Source organism: Podarcis tiliguerta (assembly GCF_965153285.1).
Source record: "Podarcis tiliguerta genome assembly, chromosome: 3".
NCBI classification, from domain to species: domain Eukaryota; kingdom Metazoa; phylum Chordata; class Lepidosauria; order Squamata; family Lacertidae; genus Podarcis; species Podarcis tiliguerta.
In genome coordinates this window covers 69,028,174-69,055,618 of record NC_139536.1, presented here as the reverse complement: position 1 = coordinate 69,055,618, position 27,445 = coordinate 69,028,174, and the positions used below count along the sequence as shown (strand labels likewise).

At 40.2% G+C, this 27,445-nt stretch overlaps 3 protein-coding genes across 3 annotated transcripts in view; 2 read left to right on the top strand and 1 right to left on the bottom strand.

Annotated features, from left to right (window-relative positions):
- Positions 1 to 11,925, top strand: part of SLC16A10 (solute carrier family 16 member 10) — a 40,164-nt gene extending 28,239 nt beyond the window's left edge. Inside the window, exons 4-6 of the mRNA XM_083433703.1 lie at positions 5,013 to 5,156; positions 6,889 to 7,117; positions 7,375 to 11,925. Of these exons, the coding sequence (XP_083289829.1) occupies positions 5,013 to 5,156; positions 6,889 to 7,117; positions 7,375 to 7,610 (609 nt within the window). The 3' untranslated portion in view covers positions 7,611 to 11,925. The remainder of the gene's footprint in view (positions 1 to 5,012; positions 5,157 to 6,888; positions 7,118 to 7,374) is intronic.
- A 1,510-nt stretch (positions 11,926 to 13,435) lies between these two features.
- MFSD4B (major facilitator superfamily domain containing 4B) lies at positions 13,436 to 22,927 on the top strand. Its single transcript, XM_083433669.1, has 4 exons — positions 13,436 to 13,915; positions 15,344 to 15,512; positions 16,168 to 16,284; positions 19,496 to 22,927. Exons 1-4 carry the CDS (start codon positions 13,586 to 13,588, stop codon positions 20,710 to 20,712), a joined length of 1,833 nt encoding a protein of 610 aa, XP_083289795.1. The 5' UTR covers positions 13,436 to 13,585; the 3' UTR covers positions 20,713 to 22,927.
- A 496-nt stretch (positions 22,928 to 23,423) lies between these two features.
- REV3L (REV3 like, DNA directed polymerase zeta catalytic subunit) overlaps positions 23,424 to 27,445 on the bottom strand; it is a 60,109-nt gene continuing 56,087 nt past the window's right edge. Inside the window, exons 31-32 of the mRNA XM_083433662.1 lie at positions 26,739 to 26,948; positions 23,424 to 24,534 (exon numbers count right to left, since the gene is read on the bottom strand). Coding sequence (XP_083289788.1) covers positions 24,394 to 24,534; positions 26,739 to 26,948 — 351 coding nt within the window. The 3' untranslated portion in view covers positions 23,424 to 24,393. The remainder of the gene's footprint in view (positions 24,535 to 26,738; positions 26,949 to 27,445) is intronic.

The following is a 27,445-nucleotide window of genomic DNA, read 5'->3' as shown; positions in this document are numbered from 1 at the left end:
AGCTTTGATGTCACTCTGTACAAAACATTAAAATAGTGCTGCTTTCACAATGTTTATTTATGAGCCTCTTTTGTTATCTAATACCATAATTAGTGCAAAGGACCAATGAATGGTATTAACCTTAGGGTTATTGAAAAGGCTGAGGACACACACTTCCAAAGTCGTCATTCATTTATATTTAATAATTTCTGTATTGCATTTCAAGAGTAAAATTCTTCCCAACGCAGTTCACATAACCTGCAACAATAAAATAGAGTAAATAACATTTAAAAGCATTTCAAGAAAATAATCCTATATTATTAAATTAAGAAATCTAGCATGGTGCAAGGCAATTAGATTCCCAGTCATTGTTAGTTTTTGTAAGACTAGATAAATAGATCTTGAAAATATCCAGGGATGGGGCCAAATATCTAATGGGATAGTATTCCACAATTGTGCATCCACTGCTAAAAAATCTCTGGCCCTTGTGCTTGGCAAACTAATTTACTTTGCTTGTGGGGATCTCAACAGAACATCCTCTTAAGGCACAGGCAAACTTGTATTGGTATAGTCAATCCTTTTAAGTTACCTGATCCCAAACTGTTCAGGGCTTTAAAGGTCATGACCAGCACTTTAAACTGGGCCTGGAAACACACTGGCAATCAGTGCAACTGATACAATATTTGTATAATGGGTAGCATTCAATGCACTTGTTCCATTAACACAAGGATTTATATTTGTACCACAGAACTTTCCCTCCCTCCCTCCAGTTGGGATAACCCCTTAAACAGATTTAGGGGTTCTCCAGGTAAGCAGGGAGTTCCACTGCATATGCATGAATCCTGCTGACAGAACGAGTTACTAGTGCTACATTGAATGCAACTCAATATGCTGCTTACCTGGTTCTAGCCTGGAGTTGTGGCCACATTTTTTACCAGTTGAGGTTTCCAAACAGTCTTTAAAGGTAGCCCAACATATTGTATTATAGAATGTATTATAGTGTTTTATATAATACACAGAGTATATTACAGTGGCCAATTTGGGATGTCAGTAGCACATGGATAACTGTGACAATCTCCATTCTCTTTAGTTTGTCACAGCCGTCAGATCAGCCTAAGCTTCTGGCCACAGCAGCCACCTGAGCTTCCCCAAGTCATGCTGAGTCCAAGAGTATACCCAAGTATTTTAGGAGGTGTGCAACACAGTCCAAGACCGGTTGTAATCCTCTATCCAGAATAGTCTCTTTCCTTACCCACAACACTTCAATTTTAGATGGATTAAGTTCCACCTTGTTCACCTTTATTCTGTCCAATCTAGCTATCAGCCATCGGTTCAGTACTTCAGAAACCTGCCTACAGACTAGCTCAATACATTTTGCTGCCAAAGGCAAAGGAAAAGATGGTGCCCTCCCCAAGGCACATGCAGAGGCAAAGGTGGATCTAGGGGAGTGTGGAGCCTGTGGGGGTTTGTGCACCATATTTTGGTGTTGCACAGGGCATTATTGAAATTTGAGACCCCAAGGATTGCCACTGGCAGAAGCCAATTTGACTGGTAGTTGACTCTTACTCCAATACTGGTAAGAGGACAGTATCTTCCACCACAGATGAGGGCAGCAGGCTAGCACAGGGGGTACAGGGCAGGCCACATGGCACACACAGCTCTGCCCCCTCCCACACCTCAGCATCTCCCCCCTGAGGCAGCTGTATCACTCAGCCTCATAGAGTTGGCCTTGCCTGCCTGGGATTAGCCGCTGGAAAAGAGAAATAGAGCTGTGTGTCATCTACATATTTATGATTCTTCAGTCTAAAGCTCTGGATTATTTCTCCCTGCATTTTCATGTAGAAGTTAAACAGCATATGTGACATTGTGGAATCTTGAGACACCGGAAAGGCTAAGGGGTGGAACAGAAGTCCCTCAGCATGTTTAATTAAATGTAGGATTTATAACCACAGCAGTTTTATTTGTGGCTATTAGTACACAATTTTATTACACTCTTGAACTCCCCAGAAATATAAGCTATGAGTAGGGGCATGAAGAGTATATATTCCTTAAGTTAATGTACTTTGAAAGTCTTGAGTTCAGCATTCAAAAGTAGCTAATTTTGAATGGAACAGAAATGGGCAAGTTGACATGTACCTGGCTGGTGTTTGATATTACAGTGTGTGTGTGTGTGTGTGTGTGTGTGTGTGTAGCCACCTTATTTTCTTATTAAACAGCATTATAAAGAACATTAGAAACTGTCTTATACTGAGTCAGTTCATCTGTTTTGGTATTGTTTACTCCAGGTATAGGGAATTTGTAGCCTTTCAGATGTTGGATTATAAATCCTATCATCCATTGGCCATGCTGGCAGGACCTGATGGGAATTGGGAGTCCAACAATATCTGGAGGGCCAGAGGTTTCTTATTTCTGGTCTATACTTCCTGGCATTAGCTCATCAATTTCAGACAGAAATTTTCCCAATCCAACCTGGGACATTTCATGCAAAGCATATAGTCTGGGCTGGATTAAGACCTTTAGAGGCCCTAAGCACTTAAAAGATTTTGGTGTCCTATATATATATAAATATAAACAATAATAATAAAAATTATTTCTTGAAATGAAACAAAACCTACAGAAAATTGAAAAATAATGTTTATTTTTGTATATTTGTATAAATAATGTTTTGTTGTTGTTCAGCCGTGCCATATGGTCCATGGTAAATTCGGCAAAGCTCTGGTGCCCTCTATTTCCTACTGTTGATAAGGGAGCAGTATTAATTGTGTTAGTTTTCACTCTCTAAATGACTGAGTATATACTTCTAGAAGACTAAATAAGTGGAGTTCTAATTGCTGCAAATTATCACCAGTGGTGACTGGAAGCGAGAGACTGGCACACACCAGCTAATAGTATAAAATCAGTGGCATTTAAGATGTATAGAGTACTGTTACCTTTATAAATGATTCATTTGCATGATAACAGTTAAAACAAATACTGTAGTGTCTTTAGTGCTTTTCTGTGTGTACATTTCTTGCAGATGTTAACATTAGTGGTAAATCACTGACTTTAGAAGTACTGTCAAAAACCATTGTACATACAAAACCACAATGATCCAAGTTTGGGTAGTTCATAGGATATAACCAAGCTTCTCCCAGACTCCTGTGTGTAGTCTTAAGTGGGTCTTAGCAATAATAATAATAATAATAATAATACTGTGATGTTATTTTCTTCTGTTGGTTGTGGGGTGACTCTGGTACAAGATTTATGATATGGGTGAAGTTAAGTCTTTTTGAAGTGCCACTTGCTTCCTTTTGGAATTTAAAAGCATATTCCAGGAACATTTAGCCTTACTAGTACCCTTTCTTTGGTCTAGGTAACAAACTGTCATTTTTCCTTCAGAGTTCCTCCAGATGTTGCTGAACTACAACTCCCATAATCTCTGGCTACTGACCATGCTTGTTGGGGCTGATGGAAATTGTAGTTCAACAACATCTGGAGGGTCAAAGGTTCCTCACATCTGATTTACTTAATCCCTCTTCCAAGGACTTTAGAGTGATATATATAGCTCTTCCCCTTATTATTCCTTTCAACAATTCTGTGAGAGGCAATGAACAATTGGCTTGATGGACAAACAGAGATCTAGACACAGTATTGTAACCTAAGCCACAAATTCTTAAACTGTTTTAGTTTAGCATTCCTGAGCACACTTTATTGGAATAAACTCCTACTAAAAATAAATTGGGTGCACTTGCAGGTAGAGAAGTTTATTATCATTATGCAAAAGGGTGAAGTAAACAGCACATCTAAAGATAACCGAGGCTTGTCAGCACTGGCTATGCTTAAATTGCAGCTATGTGTTCTGTACCCTGCACCAGATAATTTCTTTTATAAACAGCAGTGTTGAAGGAAGACACTAATTCTCTGGAACTTTAATTCTCTAATAAAGGCATTTTGCCTTGTGGGGGGGAAAGAGTGTAAAGAACATGCTTTTGTTTAATGGGTTAAGTACCAAAAAGTGTATACCCATAAGTAAAAAGGACTAAACAATTAGTTTTCACACTTCTCTTCATTAGGAGTTCTGCTTTATAATGCCATTATAAAATACAGTGTGTCACATACTTCACAAACTTAGTAGAATCAGAAGATTTAGGCTTTTACATTCAGTTTTTGTTTTTTTGTTTACAACTGTCTAAGGAAATTACATTTTTTATTTTAAAACCTAGTTCATATCAGTGCAATGTTTCTTGACCAACCTGTAAATTGGTTTTGTGGGTGGGGTAATGAGAGTGTGGTTGTATTAATCTGTTGGCTTTAAATGTGCCGTGACTCATCTGAACTCTTTATAAGCTAATGGTCATACATTCTGTATTATTCTTCCATCTTTAATATTTTTTCCTTCAACAACATATCTTTATTTATTTCTTAAACCATTTCTCATTGTGTGAAATAATAGTATCTGGTCACTCTCTCCCCCTTATTTTTTTATTGATAACACTTGGAAAATCTTAGATCTTTATTTTCTACATTTTTTACGTATTTTTCTTTGTACACATTTATAGTTCTTTTAGTTCTTTGTCTTTGGTTGGGATCTGATTAATTCATACTCAGAGTAGACCCTTTCACACGAACTTTCCCCGCAATGAATTTTTATTGATTTTCCAGTAATTACCATAACACAGCATAACAACAACTTTAAATTATCCAGTATTACAGTCTATGAGTCTTCATATGCCATCACATTGCCAACTATCAGCTCTGATAGTACTTATTGCCTGTAAACTGGCAGACCTCATATTTTGCCAGTTTACAGATAATGAACCACAGTTACATGTGGCTTGATGGACGGCAGTGTAGAAATATAACAGCAGACCACAACTTCCTCTGTTTCCAGTTGTCTGTATTTTTGTCATGTTAATCTCTTTCAGAAGTAACCAATTGACCTTTCAGGCAACTTTAAAAATATGACTGAGAGCATCATGAAGAAAAATCCGTTTTATGCTTAGGAAAGGTAGATTTTCTTGTTGAATTCATGCCATCTTTTTGTTTCTGAACAGTTGCACCATGTGAAGGAACGTATTGGTGAACATGTTCCAGATGAGACACTTCTGCTTTGCCTTGGCATTACTTCAGGAGTTGGTCGATTGATCTTTGGCAGAATTGCAGACTATATTCCGGGTGCAAGAAAGGTTTATCTACAGGTACACCAAATACATAACAACCCGGATAAGATTAGAAATTGTAATTGTTTTTAGATTGCAGCTGATACTATGTAATATTTATATTGTACTTTGTAATTTTGCTTTGTGATTTATTTTTATCTTATGTATTTTATATACAGTACTCCACCAGTAATTGGCTCTAAACAAATGGGCACCACTTAATGCTAGGGGCTAAATGTGTGGCTTGGACCCATGTAGTCAGGACCAACCAGCTATGATCCGGTGCAGGGCATGCTGAGGTCTGCCTTTGTGAAAAATCTTATCAGACAGGAAGCCTGTTGGATCAGAGGCAGACTAACAGGATGGAACAATAGTTTCTCTTGAAGTTTGGCTCCCACAGAGAACTTAAATCAAAATGCAAAGAAGGATATCTTTATGTTCAAGACTCAGCAGGGCTACTTGCTGGAGATGGTATCCAAGTAAATCCTTTTGTTCTGTCTATCAGGGTCTAAGTAAATATTTCCTCACCTGTATGATTAGGAAGGGGTGCATATGAGCGATTCACAGGACTTTGCAGATATCAGGAAGGGAAGCTAACTACATTCTTCTTTGAAGTTTCAATGTTAGGAAACGACAAGTCTGAGCAGAGAGAGATTAACTCCATTGTGATTGACTCTGCTTAATAGAAATATTGAAATTCAATATCCTAATATTAGCACAACACAGAATTTTGAATCTGGTCTTTTTAAGCATATATTTGAGAGAAGGTACTATTAAAACACATTGAATTGGCCAGTAAGTTGTTAGTGATTTAAAACACATGAAACCTTTCACCATACTTGGCCTGACAGATTACCAAGCTTGCAAGATTATACCATGGATTGAATGTTGAAATTGGTCTGGCGTGTGTGAGTTCAGTGATGATGATGATGATCCTTCCATGCTTTGTGAATGCTGTTACAGTAAACATGCACTATACCTAGTCCCCAGCAGAGTGAAGTAAGTTCTAGAGAGGATTGCCTTGATACAAGGTTCAGTTTCACTGTTGTTGTTTTCCCTTATTAAATAAGACTTATATAAAAACATTTGCTCTAGTACTAGAGATGGGAAGTACACAACTGGCAAAAAAAAAAAAAAAATTCTCCTCACTTCAAAAGTTTATAAATTGGCAGGTCACTGCTGCAGATGAGAGGTGTTTAGTTGTTGCTGATTGCTACTTTTTCTGGTTTATTCGTAAATAACTACATGGACATTGCCACACTTGTGATAGTGTGAAACACAATAAAAATATTTATGACATAACAAAATTAAACTTTTAACTAGGTGGTGTACATGTTGAGAAGAGTCTCAGAAAATGTTCCGTAGGTGCCCATGGCATGCAAATAGCCTCTCTAAATGGTGGGGAAATGCAATATCCTTGCAATTATTTTGTTCTAAGAAATTATTTCTTTAAAATATTTTTTGTATCACCTTCAAATGCAAAATCATTATCCAAGGCAGTTTACAAAATGAAATGAAAACTATTACATAAAACAATTATTATAAATTATAGAAATTACAATTGACTCAAAGAGCATTCCAAATGAAAATGAATGGAAAATAAATGGAAGTGCTCCCTTTATTGCAAGGTTTCAAAAACCTTTCCCCGAATAAATGTAGTTTTAATTGCTTAACCACAACAAAATCTGGAATGGCTTCATAATATTTAGTACCCTGAAACCTGCCCCTTTATTCTGATTTTACAATTACACTTTCCTTTACCAATATGCAGGTGATTTCATTTTTCTTCATTGGCCTGATGTCTATGATGATTCCATTATGTGACTCCTTTGGAAGTCTCATTGCTGTCTGCCTCTTCATGGGTCTTTTTGATGGCTGCTTCATTAGCATTATGGCACCAATTGCCTTTGAGCTAGTTGGTGCACAGTATGTTTCTCAGGCAATTGGATTCCTCTTGGGCTTCATGTCTGTTCCAATGATAGTTGGTCCACCTGTTGCAGGTAGGCATATTTTTTTTGTTTCTAATCTGTGTAGGAAGCATGTGAAAGTAGTAATTGCTTTCAAAGTGTAGAATTGTGTGTGTTTTTATTCTTTGTTTGTATAATTGTGTAACTTTCTCAAGAGATTTCAGATCAGTACTATTTTTTCCATTAACAATGTTGCTTCTTATAGCATACTGAAGTTGAGGTCTGCATGTGTTGTATTCAGGTCTGTTACTTCGTCACAGAATACTGAATACTATTTTCTTTTTCCTCAGGAATACTTAAAGATCACCTGGGTACATATGATGTAGCATTCTACCTAGCAGGAGTTCCCCCAATGATCGGAGGAGCTGTATTGTGTTTCATCCCATGGGTGCATGAAAAGAAGAAACCCAAAGAAAAAGCTAGTACTATGGATGGGAAAACTATGGAGAAAATGCTGGAAATCAAAAGCACCTCAGAGCCAGACTCATATGAAAAACCCAGAAAAGAATCAGCGTCCGTTATTTAATGGCCGATATTTTTCTTACCAGATTGAATTTATTTTTATAAGAACTAGGTTAGCTTTCTGTTTATGAATTGAATGTACCGTATGATTGTACTTCAAAAGCAAAGCCACAATGAGAGCTATCAAAGTAGTAAAGGTTAAAACAGAATGGTTAATAGCTAAAAATGCCTTTCACCCATTTTTATATGGTCTCAAGACACACTTCCACATACTACATGGAGCTTTTTGTCATCAGAATACATGCTAGTGAGGGCGTGTGTCAGGAGAATTTAAAACAAACACATATGACTGCATTTCTGGAACTCAAGAAATGTCTCCCTTCTACTAACTAATCCTTTCATAATGCATCCAGCAACTTCATGATTCACCTAATGGTGGAATGGCAGTCATCTGGAATTATTAGTAACATCCTAATGTTCTTAAAGCTACTATTTTTAATCTTTAAAAAGATGTGTGGGGTTTGCAATGTGGATTCACAGCTTTTTAGATCCTCTTAAAAACAAATTCTATGTAGATTTTGGCATGCCTAAGACCACTGATTTCAATGGGTTTAAGAATGTCTAATGCTGTGTAAGATTGCAGCTTTAGCTTTTAATCCCCAGGAAACCATTGCAGTAAACTATGAAAATGTATTTTCATAATGCAATAGTGACAATTTAACTTTTGCTTAACTCTGCAGTGATCCTTCTTGCATTTCTTCATTTATTTGCTTCATGTATTTTAAAGGTGGTTGGCATCATGGTAACCTTATAACTCTTTATTTCTTAAATAATTTAAACTTCTGAGCTAATGATAAGCTAATTATTCATGTGTACGTGAAAAACACGGTTCTTACATCATCTTTCTTAATAGGTTACTAGTAATTATAAAATCACATATACTGAATGAAATCCAACGGGTTTTGCTCTGCTGCTGGAAGCCATCCATCAGTAGAATGGGTAGGGGGTCAATTTATTTTATTTATTTATTAAATTTGTATACTGCCCTATACTGGATGGCAGTTCACAACATAAAATTACAATATAAAAAACACAAAATACATGATAAAAATATAAACAGAAACAAACCAATAATCCTCCCTTCCACTACACATTTAAAAGGGTATTGAATGTCATTCAGCCAGAGGCCTGGTTGAAGAAGAATGTTTTCACCTGCTGCCCAAAGGTGTATAATGAAGGTGCCTTCCTGGGGAGAGCATTCTACAAACGGGGAGCAGTATACGGCAATTCCTTCTTTGTAATTCAGCACTCAATAATCTTTTCTTGGGGTATCCTCCAGAGCAAATCTGGCCAGGATGTAAGGGGAAGAAAAATTGCCAGATTTTGGCGAGGGGATTCAGGGGTAGTTGCCAAAAAAATTCCCTACCTCAGATTTGATAGGTACATTTCATTAGTGCAGCGACACCCATTGGATTCCATCCTATATTATATAGTGTAGTGAGGCAACTGTTTTCCATCAGATTTGTCTATTTTCATTATTTAACCCAAAGTGTAGTAATACTGCTTGTGATTTCTTTTGATGGATCAGTTCAAATCAAGGGGCATACTTAAGATTTCACTAACATTCTGGTTTCAATCCTACTATGCATCTGATTCCTTCTGTTGCAGTATCAAGAGATATACAAAGCAACATAGCCCATATATGGAGGCAAGATTCTGCTTCTCTTTGGTACTTAACAACAGGTATGAGAAGAAAGTAATGAAATCAAGATGGATGGGGAGACCCTTTACTCCTCCAAGTTTCAAAACACAAGCTGTACCTTTCTGAATGTCCCCAAAACCTCTGACACCTTGCATTTGCCTTCTGTGGTCTATATACCCGCTTTCTTTCAAAATATATACCCCAGTGGGGTAGAAACACCAGCCTTTGGATCCAAAACAGAGCTTCAGTCTCTAGTTGCATGGTCTCTAAAAGACATTCTGCCAAAATAATTTCATTCTCTTTCTAGCTCCTTAAAGATCAGGGCTAAAAATCGGTGTTCCTTGCTCACTATGGGATCATGGAAAAACTATGGAGTAGAAACAATAGGAAACTGCCCTCAACTACTTCTTCCAAGGAGACTTGGAGATTGGATTAGATTCACAGTGTCCATGTGAGGTCTTGGGAGGACCTAAGAGGCTTGTAGAAGGGGTATGTGTATGCTCAGAGGTGGTGTTCTTGATAAAGTGCCTTCATATTGCTTGATCATGTTAAAAACTTGCTAAGACTTAACAAGATGTTGCTTCTACTTATCAGATACTGAGGTATGTACACGGGGAAGGAATTTCTCTCTTGAGAGAATCTCTCTTCCAGAAGCAGCAAGAAGAGGGAAGGGAGAAAAAGGGGGCAATAGCATAATATTGTGCACATTAAGGTAGGGAATTGCACACTTTATAGAGCATCTGCATGTTGTCATTGTTATGTTCCTGTTTTCCTGAAGCGGGTCTATCATTTCTCAAATCACAAAACAACTCTTCTTTCCTTTCCAAGAGGTGTGGTTTTGACCCTTGCAGTTGCATATTGGATGCCACACAGCAAACCTTCCCTATTACCTGTCTATTTGGGAACAGTTTGTCTGAAAGTCCACTGATATTCCTTAGCCTTCATGATTTGAAAGAAGAAACCTTTGTAAGTCTCAGGAAGCATGCTGGGAGTTGAGTAATACAAAACTGTATGCAAGTCTCCAGAGATTCCCCCCTCCTCCTTCTAATGTCAGAGTGCCTTCCCCGACTATGCATAGTACAAATAGAAGAAGGGAGATTTTTGTGGAGGACAAATGCTCAAAATAAAATACTGTAGCAAGACGAATGAACTAGCTTGTTCCAGTGTGTCTAGATCTGCACAATTATATAGAGATTTATATCATCTGTGTCCATGCACAAATATTATTTAAATAGACTGTAGCAAAACAAAATTGTTTTGACTAAAAACACATTTTATTCTACAAAGAGCATGTGGTGTTTTACTACTGGTATCTAATACAATATCTGTATGTATAACAATGCACATGACAATGTGGTCTCTTCCAACTCTATGATACTATGAATGTTTATAAATCTATCGTCAATCTGTCAATTTATCACATGTATATGTTTAAAGTGATTGATACCAGATGAACCGTTTATTCACTGAAGGTTATTTTAAAAGAAACAGAAAAAAAGAAATCCCAAATCTTGTAAAGGAACAAGCAACAGTATTTTTAAAAAGTTTAATCTGTGCTTGTTCTGTCTCATCTTTACAATATTAACCAAAGTTTTTCTAAAAGCAGATTTTATTAAATAATTCTCAAGCTTTGCTTTTAACATGACTAAGGCAGGGACTATTAATGTTAGAAACTGGATAGTTGTGAAGTAGGATTGTTGCAATGTAACTTTAAAAATGGCAAAACTTGTTCCTGCACTTCAGTAGCCCCTCCATTGCCCCTCAGGTCTGCTCTACACAATTTTTATGTACAATGCAAAATCTGAAAGTGTGGTCATGGAAGTGGAGTGGCAAATGGCACATCCATGTGTCTTACAATAAACACACACTTTTTATTTGGTGCAAATAATATTACAGTATTCATAAATGGAACCAAACTCCTCTTGGCCCCATTACTGCTGGTGGAGGGGTGGGAGTCATAGCCTTTGATGTTTTCGTTACTGCTGTGTAACCCATGTGAATGTAAAAAAAAAGTTCACCTTTTACTATGTGAACAAAGCTTTCTATGTGAGAAAAAAAGTTTTCTTGCAGCATAAGTTAATCCCATGAAAAAGAAGCATTTTTTGAACTGGCATGTTATTTCTACACAAACACACACACACACAAAGGAAGTGGCTTATCTATGCAAATCCTACACACATTTACTTGGGTGTACCACATTGGACACAATGGGACATGCTTCTGACTAGCAGGCAGAAAAAGGCCGACCTCACTTCTAATTTACTGTGCTATATCTTCTAAAAGATTCATTTTAATGTGCTGATGTTGCACTCTGCAATAATTAGCTCTTGGATCCCTTCTTTGATTTAAAATGTATACTGTGTGACATGATAAAGTGTGCAGAATTCTATAAACTGTTTATAATTGTGCCTTGCTCCATCTCAAGAATGCAGCACCACAGTGGCTGAAAATAAAGACGTCATAAATAGTAATGGTACAGAATGTACTTCCTGTGTAACTAAATGGATACATTTGTTACTTGTACTTGTTTACATTTAGATACATTTGTTACTTGTACATTTGTTACTTGTACTTGTTTACAAGATAAGGGCAGTACCAAGAAAGTGAGAGCATCAGTAACTACGTCTTTTGACATTTTACCTTATCAGTGGAATGCAATAAACTGACTTGCAAAGTACCCAGTCATAATTCTTTAGAAGAGTAACCTTGATTCTTAACATATTTGTAGTTCTACCTCCTCCACTTATACAATAAACAGTTTTCAAGGAAACCTTTTTAGTTATTACCCAATCTGAAAACATTTATAAAAATTTCCAACTTTTACTTCTAGCCATATTCCTATAACCAACATTCTAGCTGCATAAAACAAAAAAACTGCTTATGTCCGAAGTACAAATATCTATATCAACTTTATCTCACTTTTCTTAATAGCTTAGCCCCATGTATCTGAGGCTTTTTCTCTTATCTGTGCTTATCTGTGCATGTGCCATGCTTAAGGAGTGTGGTGACAGCAAAGGTTTAATAACCCTGTCTCAAATATTTAAAACCCATTGCCAACTATTTAGTTGCATTATATATTTTGTTACCTCCTTGAAAAAGTAGGGTGGTGAATTTTCTGCCTTGTCAAAATGCAAATGGGCATCTATACCCAGATAGTCGATCAGCAGAGGTCACAGTGGGCAGGGTGGATTCAAACTACTCAGCCCCACCTCCTAGCAAGGTGCTATATGAACAGGGTTCTCCTAAGCCACTCCCCCCCCCAGCTATTGAGAAAATATATATACCAGCCTACAGAAACGATAAAATAAAAAGAGTAGATAAATAAAACAGTACATTTAAAGATCCAGAATACAATAAATACATTGTTATCGTCATTTAAAATAGCAAGTCACCTCTTGAACAGGGTAACACTCAGGACTCCAAATAGGTCTGAGTAAACAACTCGAGTTTTTAGGAGATGGAGCATCACTGCGAAATCTCCTTTGGAAGGGTATTGCACAGGGTTGGGGCTACGACAGAAAAGGCCTGCTTCAGAGAGTTTTTGTATAAGGGGAATTTGCAGTGGCAAGACATTTTCTAACCAATTAAAGACAACCCCCATACACTATATTTTCCACACGCAGTAAGATCCGAGTTATAAAAAGCATCAAGTCCTGTTTGAGTAGATGGTCACATCGTTACCCAGCCACAACCATAGGAAATGTTTGGCTTTCTCCATTGCTTTCTCCCCTTCTTTTTTCCTTTTTTAATTTCAAGTTTACATACCAGTACAAGGAATTACCAATTTCTTTCTATGGCGAAAGGGAGCTTTCACTCCCGTCCCTGTAAAAAGGCAGCGGGGGTGGGGTGGGGGGAGGCGGAGGACCCCCAAAATGCACAAGAAATCAATTTCCCGGCAACGGAACGGTCCCTGTAGCCTTTTCCTCTCTCTGTCCCCTTCAACATGTTCCCTTGGCAGCACTTCGGCAACAGCCGGCAAGCCCAGATCTACAAAATACAGTAACGAGCAAACGGCAGGTAGCGACCCGGCCACCCTTTTTCACCTGGCGGGAAACCGCTTCCGTAAAGCGGGCGACCTAACAGGGAAGCTCGAAAAGCACATTTGAGCGACGCTAGCCAATGCGAGCACTTGAACGGCATTCGCGGAAATAAACAGGAACGAGCGGGCATACAGCTGAGGAGGGCCTACTTCCCGGGGCATTCTGGGAGTTGTAGTTTTTAACAGAGAGGAGGTGCCGCCTGGTCCTCCGGCCTTCGCCGCGCAACGTGCGGAAGCCACGTGTGCGTCGCGGGGTCACGTGGCCCGGCGCTTGCCGTAGCGGCTCCCGGCTGTAGGGATGGCGGGCGGTGCCGAGAGGAAGAAGCAGGTTCGCTTCGCTCGTCTGGAGGAGGAGGATGAAGGCGGAGGAGGAGGAGGTGGCAGCCGCCGCGAGGCAGAGAGTGAGTCGATGGCAGCGGCAGGAGGGGCGCCTTCGGAGGAGCCACTGGGGGGCTCTGCTGCGCGGCTCGCCCTCCAGCCGCTGGTCGTGGTGGCCGAGGGCGGCCGAAGAAGCCGGGCTGGAGGCGGCGACAGCGCCGCAAAGCGGGAAGCGGCTGTGGCGGCGGCTCCGCGGCGGGCGCTGAAATGGTGCACTTCGGCGGCTCTGTGCGCCGCTTTCCTGGGCCTGGTAAGCGCGCGCACGTTGCTGTCACTCAGCGTTTCGGGGGGTGGGCGTGTGTCACTCAAAGTTTCCAGGGTTTCTTCTCTCTCCCCCCCTGCCCGGTTGTCCGTTCGAGGCGCCCTCGCAATTCCCTCGCAATGCTGCCGGAGGCCCTCAGACCACGGAGGAGCCGAAGGAACTTCAGGACGGGACTCGGCACGTTCCGGTCCTTGACACGGGCAGAAATGTGGCGTCACCGCCAGTAGATGCGTAAAAACAAGTACACGTGTGTGTGAGAGCGAGCGAGCGAGCTGAAGGATGGAGGGATTTGCGGGGCGCCTATCTTCCCTCGGACTTCTCCAAGAAACAAACAGATACCTTTTCTTTAATTGAATTATTATTATTATTAATTGAGTTAGTGCACTGTTCTCCTCAAGTACGGTACTTGAAATACAGAGCGTTAGCGTGGCCTTCCCAGGGATGTGGATTAGAGTTCTCATTCACTGCAGCCAAGCAAAGATTTGCAGGTGGTTGTGGCCCAAAACACCTGGAAGGCTCTAGGATGCTGAAGGATATTATGGTGAATTATCCACTCCTGTGTAGTGCAGCTGCACTCCCAAAATAGAAGCCCTCAGTTTGTTAGGTTTAGATCCTGCCTTTTGCCAGGATAGCCTTAAGATAGCTTGCAATATATATTTTTAACCATATAAATTAAATAGCTCAGACCAGCAGCAGCACCAGCAGAAAAATCCATGTAAAAAGGAGAAGTATATTTGTAGGGTCAAAGGATGAAGATATTGTTGCCTATTGCATGAAACCACCTAGTGGTTTCTGAGGATTTTGAGTCAGGTGTCGCCAATGCATATGCTGATGTTGCTCTGCTGTTTTTGTGGTTAAGGTGGGAGAGTGGAAGTGCTAAATTGTTGTTTGGGCTTGGTAATGGATTAATAAATTTAAGATCAATCTCAGCAAAATGGAGGTGCTGTTGGTAGGTGATTCTTCTGTCTCAGACATGGTGTTCAACCTATTGAAGGTGAGGTTATATGTCTAGCATGTAGTTTCTTTCTTAAACTACTCTTGCACTGAAATAATCACAATGTACTTGCTGCTTTTGACGATTATCTGGAAACCACAGTTAGTTCACAATATAGCTGTTTGGGATGGTTTCATGAGCATTTAATTGATCTTAAAACTGCTTTTGATCTTATTCCTAAAAAAAATTTAATGGGAGAATAAGTATTTGTATTCTGTGGATAAGATACTTCTTTAAAAATTTGAATTGCGAGTAATAATCTCCCATTATCCCACTAATATCAGTTGCTCTTACTTCTGGATAAGTGTGCTTAGGATTGCAAGGAGTGGTTGTCACATACTGACTTATTTTTTATGTCAAGTTTATTAATAACAGAAAGTATGTTTGATTTGCACTTCACATTGATATTTATTTATTTCCAGGGTATGGCCATTGCTATCCTAGGGCCCACATTTGAAGACCTGGCTGCAAATGTGAACAAAAATGTCAGTCAAATTTCTTATATTTTTGTGGGCCGTTCATCGGGGTACTTTGGTGGTTCTCTGATTGGTGGTATACTTTTTGATTGCATGAATGCCCAACTTCTCTTGGGTAAGTACACAGGGAATAATACTGATTTTTATATCATTGCCCTGATTCACAAAAGTTGGATGGGCAATTGCATAGTCAGAAATGTAAGGGCACAAATACGTATGTCACAAGCTGTTCATGCAGTCCAACCTGAGGGGAAATGGAGTGGATTAAGTTTCTCTCGCTCCCACAGCCCATTCCCCAGGCTGTTTGATACTTTCTTTGCACCGTTGAAGCAAGTCATTCAGTTTTTTTTAAAATGGCTTGACTCTTCAGCAGTGAGAATTCAATGGAATTCAGCTTTATGGGTAGCTTCCTTGCATGTTAATAACTTTTTTTTAGATTGCTGCTTCAATATGCAATCAACCCTTTGGAGTCTTAAGACTTTAGTACTATTCCCACTTACCTGGGAGAAACAGACACTGAGTAGACAAGTATATGTCTATGGAGACATGTTTAAGATTATACCTCATGCATGCTTTTGATGTCTGAATGTAAAACTAGCATACAGGGTATTTTGTGTGACTAATGTCTTATGTTTATTACTTAAATCTAATTTAAATATTTTCCTGGAATTAAAAAATTCCAGAATAAACTTAGATATGAAATTATTATAAATTGTAGCTTTTAAAAAGTGCAGTATGAAATGGTGTGTTTAATTATTTCTCCCTTATAGGATTTTCTATGCTGGGTACAGCTCTGGGTCTTTATGTCATCCCCTGGTGCAATAAAGCACTTCTGTTAACATTCATGATGTCTGTCATTGGGTTTGCAATGGGAGTCCTTGATACAGGTAATAAAACCACAACACTTGTTTCATGATATTCATCCTGTTTGGAATGATTCAGTTGGGATTATGTTGAATCTCTTAATTTAAAATGGCTTACAAGTTTTAAATCAAAAATATCAATATAAAGAAATATAGTACAGTATATAAAAATCTACAGTAAAAAGGTAAACAGCAGTTAACAGAGCACTCAGCAATGCTTAAAAAGACCAGGAAACCAACTAATGCTGATGCTAAGCCGGCTTCTTTGTGAAGAGCATTTTATAACTGGAGCACCACACCTGAAAACACTCCGTCTCGAAGTTGCTGCCTTCTGGTGGTGGCAATCAGAGAAGGCCATTGGCAGAAGATCTTAGAGCAATGGGAGGTTGATATGGCAGAAGGTGCCTTTGATAATCTTCAGGGTTGATTGACTGTGTGTGATTCTGGATAGAAGAGGTGTAGGGATAAAAAGAGCAAAAGTGTTTTTCGGGAGAGCAGCACAATCAAGTCATCTGTTGAGACGGTCTTGAACTGAAGCAGAAATAACACGAAAGTGAAGAGAGATGCTCACTTTGAAGAAAACTACTGCTTTAGTGGTCATGGAAGGGGTAAGAGATACCATGCGGGGGAAGATGGAGTATGCACAGTGTTGAAGAAGCTATGGTGATGATCAAACAGATGAGGCAGCAAAGAGTTTAGAGACAACAGTTTCTATTGAAGATCAAGAGAGTATCCAAGGCAGTGAATGGTGCAGTTAATTCAAAGGTGAAGGTCAAAGAAACACAGCAGAGGCGGTGTTAGAAACTCAGATATATAAGCTAGGAGCCAAAGGGCTTCTTAAACCAAGATTGCAGTCACCAAAACAGAATGTCTAGTTGCCATTTTTGGGCAAGACTACTCTAAGGTTTTATTTTCAAATGATGGACTGACTGATTGATTCTCAGTTAAACATCTGGGTAGTTCAGTTGACAGCCTTGAGCTAGGTTAATAATACTTTGAGAACTTAAAGAAGAAAAGCCACTTGATCCAGGGACAGTTCACATATATATTGGCCTATTCTGACTTTTTCTTAATACAGACCATTCATAATGTAGGAATATTCTTCACAACTGTGAGCAGGGCAGTGGGGTAGGGTAAGTGAAGACAAGCTACAACAATTAACTATAACATCATTCGCTGCTCCTGCTCAGGCTGCACAGAAAAAGCATTTCGGTTGTCATGTGTATTAAAGGAGATGGATGGGAATATTGTCAAATAGGAAGAAGGTGAGCCAAGGATTTTGATCTGAAATGATTATTGAGAAGGATCAAGGAGTGATAAAGGGAAGCGGAATGGAGTGGTAATGGAGAACCGTATCATACAGAAGTATGGATTTTGGAGGTTGAAAAACAGTGAGATGGGTGTGGTTGTGGTCAGGCACTGTGATCAGCAGGGAGAAGGTCAATGCTAATGCAGCCGCAGGAAAGAGGTGAGCACCTGAAGGAGAGACCACTGAAGGAGAGGGCAGCAGCAGTGTCAATGCAGGTGGTAGTGTGTCAGACTTTGGTGAGTGCAGGTTGCTGGAGGGTTTAAGAGAAGAAAGGATTGTGAAAGATAAATGATTTCTGAGTGAGGGAGCAGCAGTTCCAGAGGAAGGATGAAAATAGGAGTGGGGAGCAGTGAATGGGAGACGGCAAGTGAATGCCACAATGCTGGCGGAAGCCACTAGAGCTCTGGAGCCAAGAAAAGGCGCTGAAGGAGAAATGGAAGATGATATTGGTAGAGCAGTGAGGGTCATAAAATGCATCTCTGGCAGGTAATCTTGTTGTCTTCGATGATGGGTTGTTTCTATGGTGTAATGCTGGTAAGAGGGTCAAGCAGGTGTGATATCTTGCCTAGTAATGTATCTGCATCTTTCGGTTGCAAACATAGTGCTTTCCTTTGAAAAAGAAGTTTAGTCCTCAGTAGCACTTGGAGCCAAGGAAGAAAGAAGACTGTCAAGACATCAGGGTTGTTGTTTTTTATGCTGGCAGGTCTGTGCACTTGTTCAACAATTTCTTAAGGCAGTCATTTTAATGATTGATTTAAATTTTTTTATATTGCTGTACACCGCCCGCCCTGGTATTTTACGAGAGTATGGGATATAAATTCTTATCAGTAAGCAAACCTTTGACCTTTGAAGTGTCACTGTCAAGCTAGAGGAAACTTTCTGTGTTTCTGTGAATAGAGGCCGTTGAACACCTCCTGCTATTTATTCATAATATTATCAAAACTGTGTTTTCAGCAGGAACCGTTCGAGAACAATTAGAATTTTATGGGAATGTTCACTTAGTTATTGAAATAATTGTGAAGCTTTATAGTTGACATTGAATATGCTCTGTTAAATTGACCTCATTCTGCATACTGGTGAGCAGATGGATTCCATTTAATTAAGATACTAAACATATTATTGCAAATAGTGCTTGTCACTTGAGAGAACCTGGGTTCTGCCTGTTGAGAATTTTGAAGGAACTCCTTTCTGTCTTACCTCTTATGCTCTCCTCCTCTGTGCTTAATCAATTGGGGGAGGTGTTCATTCACCAACTGGCATGACCTGCATACAGCTGCCAGTTGTCGTCCCCCTGAACCTCCCCCTCACCTGTGATCACTGAGTGAAAGTATGATGTAGGGCTTTGCATGTGTGATTGGGGAAGCAGGGTTATCCTAATTGCCCTAATTATTTGTTCAGGCCCTGCGTGTTTACAGTTGAATGTGCACAGGGCCCATCAGCAGGGTGGGATTCAGCAGGTACAAGCTTTTCACACACTGAATATGGATTGAGAGTGTGAGAAGAGGGCTTTCAGGAAGACTTGGGATGGAGAAGCTGCTAGTCTATCTGCTTTTCATCATTTCTTCCCCCCTCAACTCGTGAGTAGGGGGGCTCCTTGTGGCTCTTCAGGTGCTGCTGGGTGCTAGTTCTCATCTTCTCTGAATATTGGCCCTAATGACTGTGGCTGATGGGGATTTAAGTCAAGCAGCAACTGGAGGTTCCCACCCTGGGAAAGTACACTGGGAATTGAAAGCAGGCTAACTAGCCACAGCTCCCCCTTTTCTTTCGTTTGGCTGTAATCCCTTCTAGTTACCTGTGCCTGTTGATGAGGGAGCCTTCAGAGTTCTCAGCAGGTGGAGTGAGGTTGCTCTTGAATGATGATGTGTAGTTCCAAGAAACCAGTCTGAATATGGAAACTATACCCTATATATTTTCTTTACCCCACAGGTGGCAATGTTCTTGCCTTGGACACATGGGGAGAAGAAGCCGGTCCGCATATGCAGGCCTTACACTTCAGTTTTGCTCTGGGTGCTTTTGTGGCTCCCATCCTGGCCAAGATGGCGCTCGGTGGCTCCGCTGTTGGTTCTCCGGTTCTGTTGGGTGGTAATGTTGACAATCAGTCTGCCGTGAATTCTCTTCCTGCTGCTACACCAGTCCTGAAACTGCATTTAAGCTTGAACTTTATGTGGTCTTATGTTGTTATAGGCAGTTATCTTTTGTTTGTTGCATTGTTTTTCCTTGTTTTGTGTTTGAAGAGCAGTCCCGTCCGCGACAGGACAAAGGGTTCCACACAGAAATACCAGGTTGCTAAATACCACCGTGCCGTCATATGTCTCCTCTCTGTGTTCTTTTTCTGGTATGTAGGGGCAGAGGTCACTTATGGTTCTTACATTTTTACTTATGCAAAAACCTTCGCTGCCATGAAGGAACATGAAGCAGCTGGGTTGAATTCCCTCTTTTGGGGATCGTTTGCAGCTTGCAGGGGACTGGCAATCTGTTTTGCTGCTTGCTCTTACCCTGGAACTATGATCCTTCTGAGTATCATAGGCTCCACTCTGTCATGCCTATTCCTGGCACTGTTCAGTACATACCCAGTCTCTCTGTGGCTTGGCTCTGCAGTATATGGAGCATCCATGGCGACTATCTTCCCTAGCGGCATTTCCTGGATTGAGCAGTATACAACCATCCATGGGAAATCTGCAGCATTATTTGTAATGGGTGCAGCTCTGGGGGAAATGTGTATTCCTGCAGTGGTTGGCTACCTTCAAGGACATTTTCCTACTATCCCTGTGCTCATGTATTCTGCGTTGGGAGCAGCAGCCATGACATCAGTGCTGTTCCCCGTGATGTATAAATTAGCTACATCACCCTTCGATGCTAAACTGAAGGATGCTGGGGATGGTGAGCTCCAGGAAGCCTTATTGTCCCATTCTCATCTTGAGGATGAGGACGACGACGACGGCAGAGAATGGAATGAAGTAGACTTTGAAGTAATTGAGATGAATGACACTATGAGGAACTCTGTCATAGAAACATCCAAGACGATCGAAGGGGAATTGACACCTGCCACCTCTGGTCACCCTTCTTCAAGAAACATTTTTAATTCTTCTCCTCGGCTTACTGTCGGCTCCCCAAAACATAAGAATTCTAGTAAGAATGACTAAGCCTCTCTTGCTTTAAGAACAAGAGGTTCACCAAACACTTCATTAAAGTGGTAAGAAGCTTGGTTAAATCCCAGTTAAAGTTGGTTTTTGGTATAAATGTGTATTTGCAGGTACCAAAAAGGGATGTGATGGTAGTAGAAAAAGCAAACAAAAGCCAGGTTTTCATAAATCCATATTCTAGTGGTTCTTTAGTCAGATGCTGAGCTTACATCTGGGAAGCGTAGTAAAATAATCACGACTGTCTTGATTCATATCTGATTTCTATACTGAACATTGTAAGCAAGCTTTGACCAAAGGGGGTTGCATTTCATTTGAACCATGGTGTGATACTTAACGAGGTACCTTGCGAGGGCACCAGGGGTAGTCCTCATTCTGTAAATAGTTGTCGCTTGTGTTCCTAAGATGTTGATGCCAAGATTTACTCTAATAACAAATATATTTTTTAAAAAGTGAAAAAGTTGTTTTGCGGGTTTTGAATAGTTGTATCTGATTTTTGAAAAGCAGAAGTATCACATTATGAAAATATTTAATTCTTTAGTACTTACATTATTGGTACAGGCAGTTTTTAATTTGTGTGGAGGTTATGTTCCGGACTTCCGTGCACATTGATGGAGCATGCGTAAGCCTGTTCTGCTCCCATCCCACCCCTTTTTGTGGCATCTTTATGTTTTGGGGCTACTTTAGGTTCAGGGCCATGTGGGTGATTGTGTGTCGTTCAGACAATCCTAAATTGATCGTTGCCTGTACTTTCTCTGGGAGCAAGCTAAAACCCAGGCACATCTATTTCCCTTTATGTATGAGTAAGCCCTAGCCACCCTATTTCCACTAGCAGAACTTACAAGTCATATCATTTTATTTTATTTTACTGAAAAGCACATGGCAACAGCAATTTGCTAGGTTACTGTAGAAGGGAAATGCTGTAATCTGTAATGGCACTTCATCCAGATCCTTACCCTCAATAATGCCACTTGGTAGAGGTGTTCTTTCTAGAACATGCAGAATGTGGTTTAAAGAACACAACATTGCAAGCACTACTAGAAGAGCACAGGTTGTGCTTTCTTCCCCCACTCCAATCCAGGCATAATTTCTCAATTTATTAGTGTACAGACTGTCCATACCTAAGAAATGCTCTTTTGTAACTGCTGTATAATTGGAAAGGTTTTATTTATGACTGTACAATTAAATGGCAAGATTCTGTGGTATGTGGTTTGTTCATGGTGAAATAGAGGAATTGTGGACTGGAACTTGGGAAAGCTAGCATTTTGGCTGTAGACAATGATGCTACCTCAATGGGATGATTTTTAATATTAAAAGCTGAATAAGTGAAGATGTCGGTCTTTTAAAAACTAAGCATTAATATGCAATAAATTGCGGATTAGACTGAATTTGTACACTGTTTCACAATTAGAAATATTACACATGTAAAAGCCAGAGTTAATTGTGTTTCCATTAACTGAATCTCATTAGTAAATTTCTTAACCGTTTGAACTGCCTGAAGTGTGTATATCCAGCTTATAGTTGCCTGTAAGAACTAGGATCCAAAATACTACTTTAGGCATGAATAAAGGATTGAATATGCCCAGGGGATTGTTCCCCCCCTCATTTTGAATGGTGCACCTCATTGCCATAACAAGAACAGGTTTTCCATGCACTATGAAAAGCTGCTGTTGCTGAATTACAGTTTCAAAGTTTCTTTGAAACTGAAGCCATGTGGTTGTGTGGTAGCCTTTTCATTGATGAAAATAGCTTCCGATTGTTGGGTAAAATCAAATCAACAGCAAGGTAATAGCTTATGTTCTTCAAGAATTTGTGCTGAGTTGTGGGTGTTGGGTATTACAAGGTCGTATTAAGGATTCTTGCTCTTGCTTGGGGTTCTAAGTATTGTAAATGCTGTAACTCCAAACTCAGTATTTACTTGAGGAATCGGGTCCTTTCCTACAATGCAAATGTTATTCTTGGTATATTTGTGATTGTTCTGTATGAAATGGCATTATGAAATAGACATTTTGACAACTTGTTTTAACTCACATCAATGCTACATTTGCCTTAAATGTTATAGCTCTTATTTGGGTATGATGATTAGTTTTTCTCAAGTGTGTGTCTATTGGTAAGGTAATTTTGTAATGTAAATGCAGCTAGGGAGTTAATTGCTTGTGTTTACAGGGGTATTGGGAAGTGTGATATTTTCTTGAATAAAAATTATTTATTTACTAAAGTGAGCCTTGACCACCATTTCTTAGGGAATCCAATAATCAAGTCCATGAGTAAAGAGAGTACATTCATTGTTTCCCTAATGATCGCCTTTGCATGTAACTAAGCCATGATTTAAGAAACTACAAATAAATCCTGAGTTGTTTCAGTCAAACCATTGCTTCTCTCTCTCCATAGTTTGGTATGTTTTCCAGGTGCTCCTGCTTGTGGGGTGGCCAAAGGAACTATGAAAAAGAGTGCCAGGTTCACACATTAGACAAAGCCATGAAAAATTTAGTAAGGTAAGCGATTGTGTAAACAGGTCATTTAACAGTATTCTTTTTCTTTAAAGCTTGCTTTATCCTATGAGAATTTCTTATTTGGGGGATTGTTATACTAAATTGTGACTAAAGGTGGGTTTCTCAAGAAAAATTATGGTTTCAACACTAGCTTCAGTTTTTAGGGAATGTCATTTTGGAACTCATTGGCCATTATTGTTAAATAAAAGCACTACAGCTACATTGAAGTTTAAAAATGCACATACATTTATTTTATTTTACTATGGTTTCCATTAATTTTTAAAACAAAATGATTTTCAATTAAAAAATGCACTGACCACATAATTCCTTTTAATTTTATAGTTATACAAATATTCTAAATACACATTTTCTCAAGATGATGGCAAATAAGATTTAACTGTACAGTACATCATGAAATATTAAGCATATTTAGAAGCAATAGAAATGTCTATACAAAAGCAAAAATGGAATAAAATTTCTTATTTAAAGTATTGCAACAGTCCCACAGGTTTGTAACAAAAATGTCTTTGCACAGTTCTTCACAATGCCCCAATTAATAGCTAAAGCAAGACAGTGATTTTTAGAAAATGTTTCAAAAATGCTACACGCTACTGTTTGCACAGTCTGGTCAAAACAACAAAGCTACTTGGAATCAAGCAAAACTTAGGAGAAATACTCCAACTGATTTTGAAATTGTCCGTATAAAATTCATTGCACATTATTTTTACTCAGTTGTTTGAAAAGTAAAAAAGTCTATTTACAAAATATTCTGCAGTCAAAATTATAAAGTGGATGAGATATCTATAAGTAACATCCTGATACTGACAATTCAATAAAACACAATGACATTTCCCCAAAGATTTTCAGTACTTCAGAAGCCCATTGGGAAAAGGTTTTTATATTGAAATGGATTTACAGGATGTTAACACAGCTATTTCAACATCTGCATTATAAAACAGTATGTTACAAAGGCAGAAGAATGAGGAAAATTGACATTGTAAAAAGTCAGTTATTAATAGATTAACAAGTGTTTTTCAATTTACTTAGGACAAACATTTATTATTTCTCAGAGTAGGTCAACAATGAATGAAAATTCTAGACAAGATGAAATTGAAGGACCATGCATGATAGTTTTAGAATGGTAAACATTATTAAAAAAAATAGCACCTGCAATCCTGCTATTATAGGCAATCTAAAATTGATCAAGTAGCTGGCGAAGATACGGTGCCTTGGATAATTCTCTGCTCACTCTTGAGACCTTGTAAAGTACCGGACAATTCAGTGAAACACAAGGTATCTGTCGCTCCAAGCAGCCTGTACAATTCTTGCATATCTAGAGGTACGTAAAATGGAGTAGTGTAAAATTCACATAAGTATAATAATCTTGGCTACAACATTTACTTGGAGGAAGACAGGTGAGATGGGACCAACACTAAAAACAACGTGAGGAGGGTTGTAGGAAATGAATGGGCTTTCAAGAGAGGGGGACGGAAAGGCCAGAATCAACCAACCCCATAAAAACACAGCAGCGATGCCCACGCTACAGGTTGGATCCCCATATTGGAAAACAGCCTTTTCCTGCATTGCAGGAGGGAGCTCACATTCCACTTCAGAACGCATTCACTCAAAGGAAAAAAGTAAGCATAAATAATGAACAATATTTTAACAAAAATTCTAACAAAAATTCTAGCAGACTCAACATTTTAGTATCATGCATCTGGCAAAGTAAGAGATTTATAAATGGCAAGAGCTGCATTGCAGATAAGATTGATTTCGGCAATATATGTGGGATTAAGGTATATTGGACATAAATACACTGAAAAATTTTATGAGACTACAGTTCCATTAAATCCTGGTACTTCTTGGTAATATTAAATAATATATTGAAATTAACAGAACAGTGGGGAATATACACTTAATTGCAGAAATTCTAGGAGTTTCAAAATGGAAACTGGATGATGATCCTTTGATAAGAGTGGCTTAATAAACCTGTTTACAACCAAATTCAGTCAGATTTAATTTCTGTACAAAGCAAACAGAATCCGTCACATAAAATGAAGATCTTTATGATGGGGTTCTTGTGCAAAATATCGGGGAATCCAACATAATTTTGTATTAAAAGGTCATTCATTATCCTGCCAGTTTCTCTGATAGCACTTTTTCATGCCTTTGGAATACCTTTTGTGAAAGTTCGTTATTTTGCTTATTAGGGAACATGTTATACCGTATTTTTCGCCCTATAAGACGCACTTTTCCCCCTCCAAAAATGAAGGGGAAATGTGTGTGCGTCTTATGGGGCGGATGCAGGCTCCTTGGGTTCAGCGATAGCAACGCGAAGCCTCCAAAGCCTGCGCTCCGGAGGCTTCGCGTTGCTTCCGCTGGAGCCAGGAGAGTCTGCTCTTTGAGGCTGGCGGTGGGGAAAGCAGCGCTTCCCCCATCGCCAGCCCCAGAGGATGGGGGGCAGCAGGAAGGCGCGCGACGCCTTCCCGCTACTCTCTGACCCCGCTTTGAAGCTGGCGGGGGGGGGGGGGAAAGCATCGCTTCCCCCTTCGCCAGCCCCAGAGGATGGGGGGCAGCAGGATGGCGCGCGACGCCTTCCCGCTACTCCCCAACCCGGCTTCGAGGCTGGCGGGGGGGAAAAGCAGCGCTTCCCCCTTCGCCAGCCCCAGAGGATGGGGGGCAGTGGGGAGGCGCACGACACCATCCCGCTACTCTCCTGTGGGCTTTTGCGGGAGATGGGGGACTTCCCCCACCTCCCTAAAAGCAGGCAAAAGCCGTGCGCTCTTTAAAGGGGCTCCGCGGCTTCTGCTGGCTTTTCTAGGAGGTGGGGGAATTCCCCCACCTCGTAGAAAAGCCCGTAGGAGCCACGCAGCCTTTAAAGAGCGCGCCGCTCTCGGGTGCTTTTCCCCGAGGAGGGAGAAGGGACTGACTGACCGAGTCCGTCCCTTCTCCCTCCTGTGGGCTTTTGCCGGAGATGGGGGAATTCGCCCACCTCCCGCAAAGGCAGGCAAAAGCCGCGCGCTCTTTAAAGGGGCTGCGCGGCTTCTGCTGGCTTTTATACGAGGTGGGAGAATTCCCCCACCTCGTAGAAAAGCCCGTAGGAGCCACGCAGCCTTTAAAGAGCGCACCGCTCTTGGGGGCTTTTCCCCAGGAGGGAGAAGGGACTGACTGGCCGTTTCAGTCCCTTCTCCCTCCTGGTCGAAAAGCCCCTAGGAGTCGAGCACGGCTCCTGTGGGCTTTTGCGGGAGGTGGGGGAATTCCGCCACCTCCCGCAAAAGCAGGGAGAAGGTCTTGGAGTAGCGCACAGGCTGCGTGCAGCCTGTCCGCTGCTCCCAGAGCTACGGGGGGGAAATCATATTTTTTCCTTGATTTCCCCCCCTGAAAACTAGGTGCGTCCTATGGGCTGGTGCGTCCAATAGGGCGAAAAATACGGTACTTAACTATTAAAAAACAAAAGGTGCTGTTTTCTCCACCTCAGAAAAGTTTCATTTTAGGTTCAAGTTTATTAGAAGCAAAATAAAAGATGATTTCCCCTACCTTGGCTAGGTGTTCGTGCTTACGTTCCAGCTCTCGAATTTCTTGATTAAGAATCACTACCACATGCTGTGGTTGGCTCCTACATTTACTGCAGATGCCATGCTGAGTCAATTCATCACACACAGGACAGTGTAGAGTGGTGAAATACTGGGAAATTGTCCCTTTTCGGCTTTCCTGCTCGCTGTGGGATGTGGTAGCAGCTTTCTGGATCTACAGGGTTTAAAAATATTTGATACATATGAGTAATAACTATTTTTGCCAACATACGTTGATCAAATTTACACCTTCTCAAATTAAAGTTTGCTGGGTCTTGGCATCCTACGTTCCCAAAGACGTATCAAAACATATCAACAAGTCCATTCTAAACTGTTGGAGCTGAGATTTTTCCTATTACCACTAGGTGGAGCTGAACAGCCATTTTGAGATCCGCTCCACATGCTGTAAGTGAAACCATTCTTGAGAGGCTGCCCACACACAAGGTTGTTCATATCAGGATGGATGAAAGCCAGCCCTATTAATGTGTTGTGGAAATCCACCTTAGATACCTTATTTCCCATTTGGCCAACTAATTCCAGGTGGGAACCAGAGGTATGAACAATCTGAGGTTTGGGTCTATAGCAAGCAAACTCCTTTGCATATACATAACCTGTAGGTGTGTGTTTTGCTTTATTCTTTCTTTATTGTGCATTGCTATTACTATGGGTAGT

What these genes read in the sequence shown, in the direction of transcription:
- MFSD4B (XM_083433669.1), top strand. Translation starts at nt 13,586, where the DNA reads ATGGCGGGCGGTGCCGAGAGGAAGAAGCAGGTTCGCTTCGCTCGTCTG. An exon ending in GCGCCGCTTTCCTGGGCCTG is followed by an intron (nt 13,916 to 15,343) that starts GTAAGCGCGCGC and finishes ATTTATTTCCAG; the next exon opens with GGTATGGCCATTGCTATCCT. An exon ending in AATGGGAGTCCTTGATACAG is followed by an intron (nt 16,285 to 19,495) that starts GTAATAAAACCA and finishes TTTACCCCACAG; the next exon opens with GTGGCAATGTTCTTGCCTTG.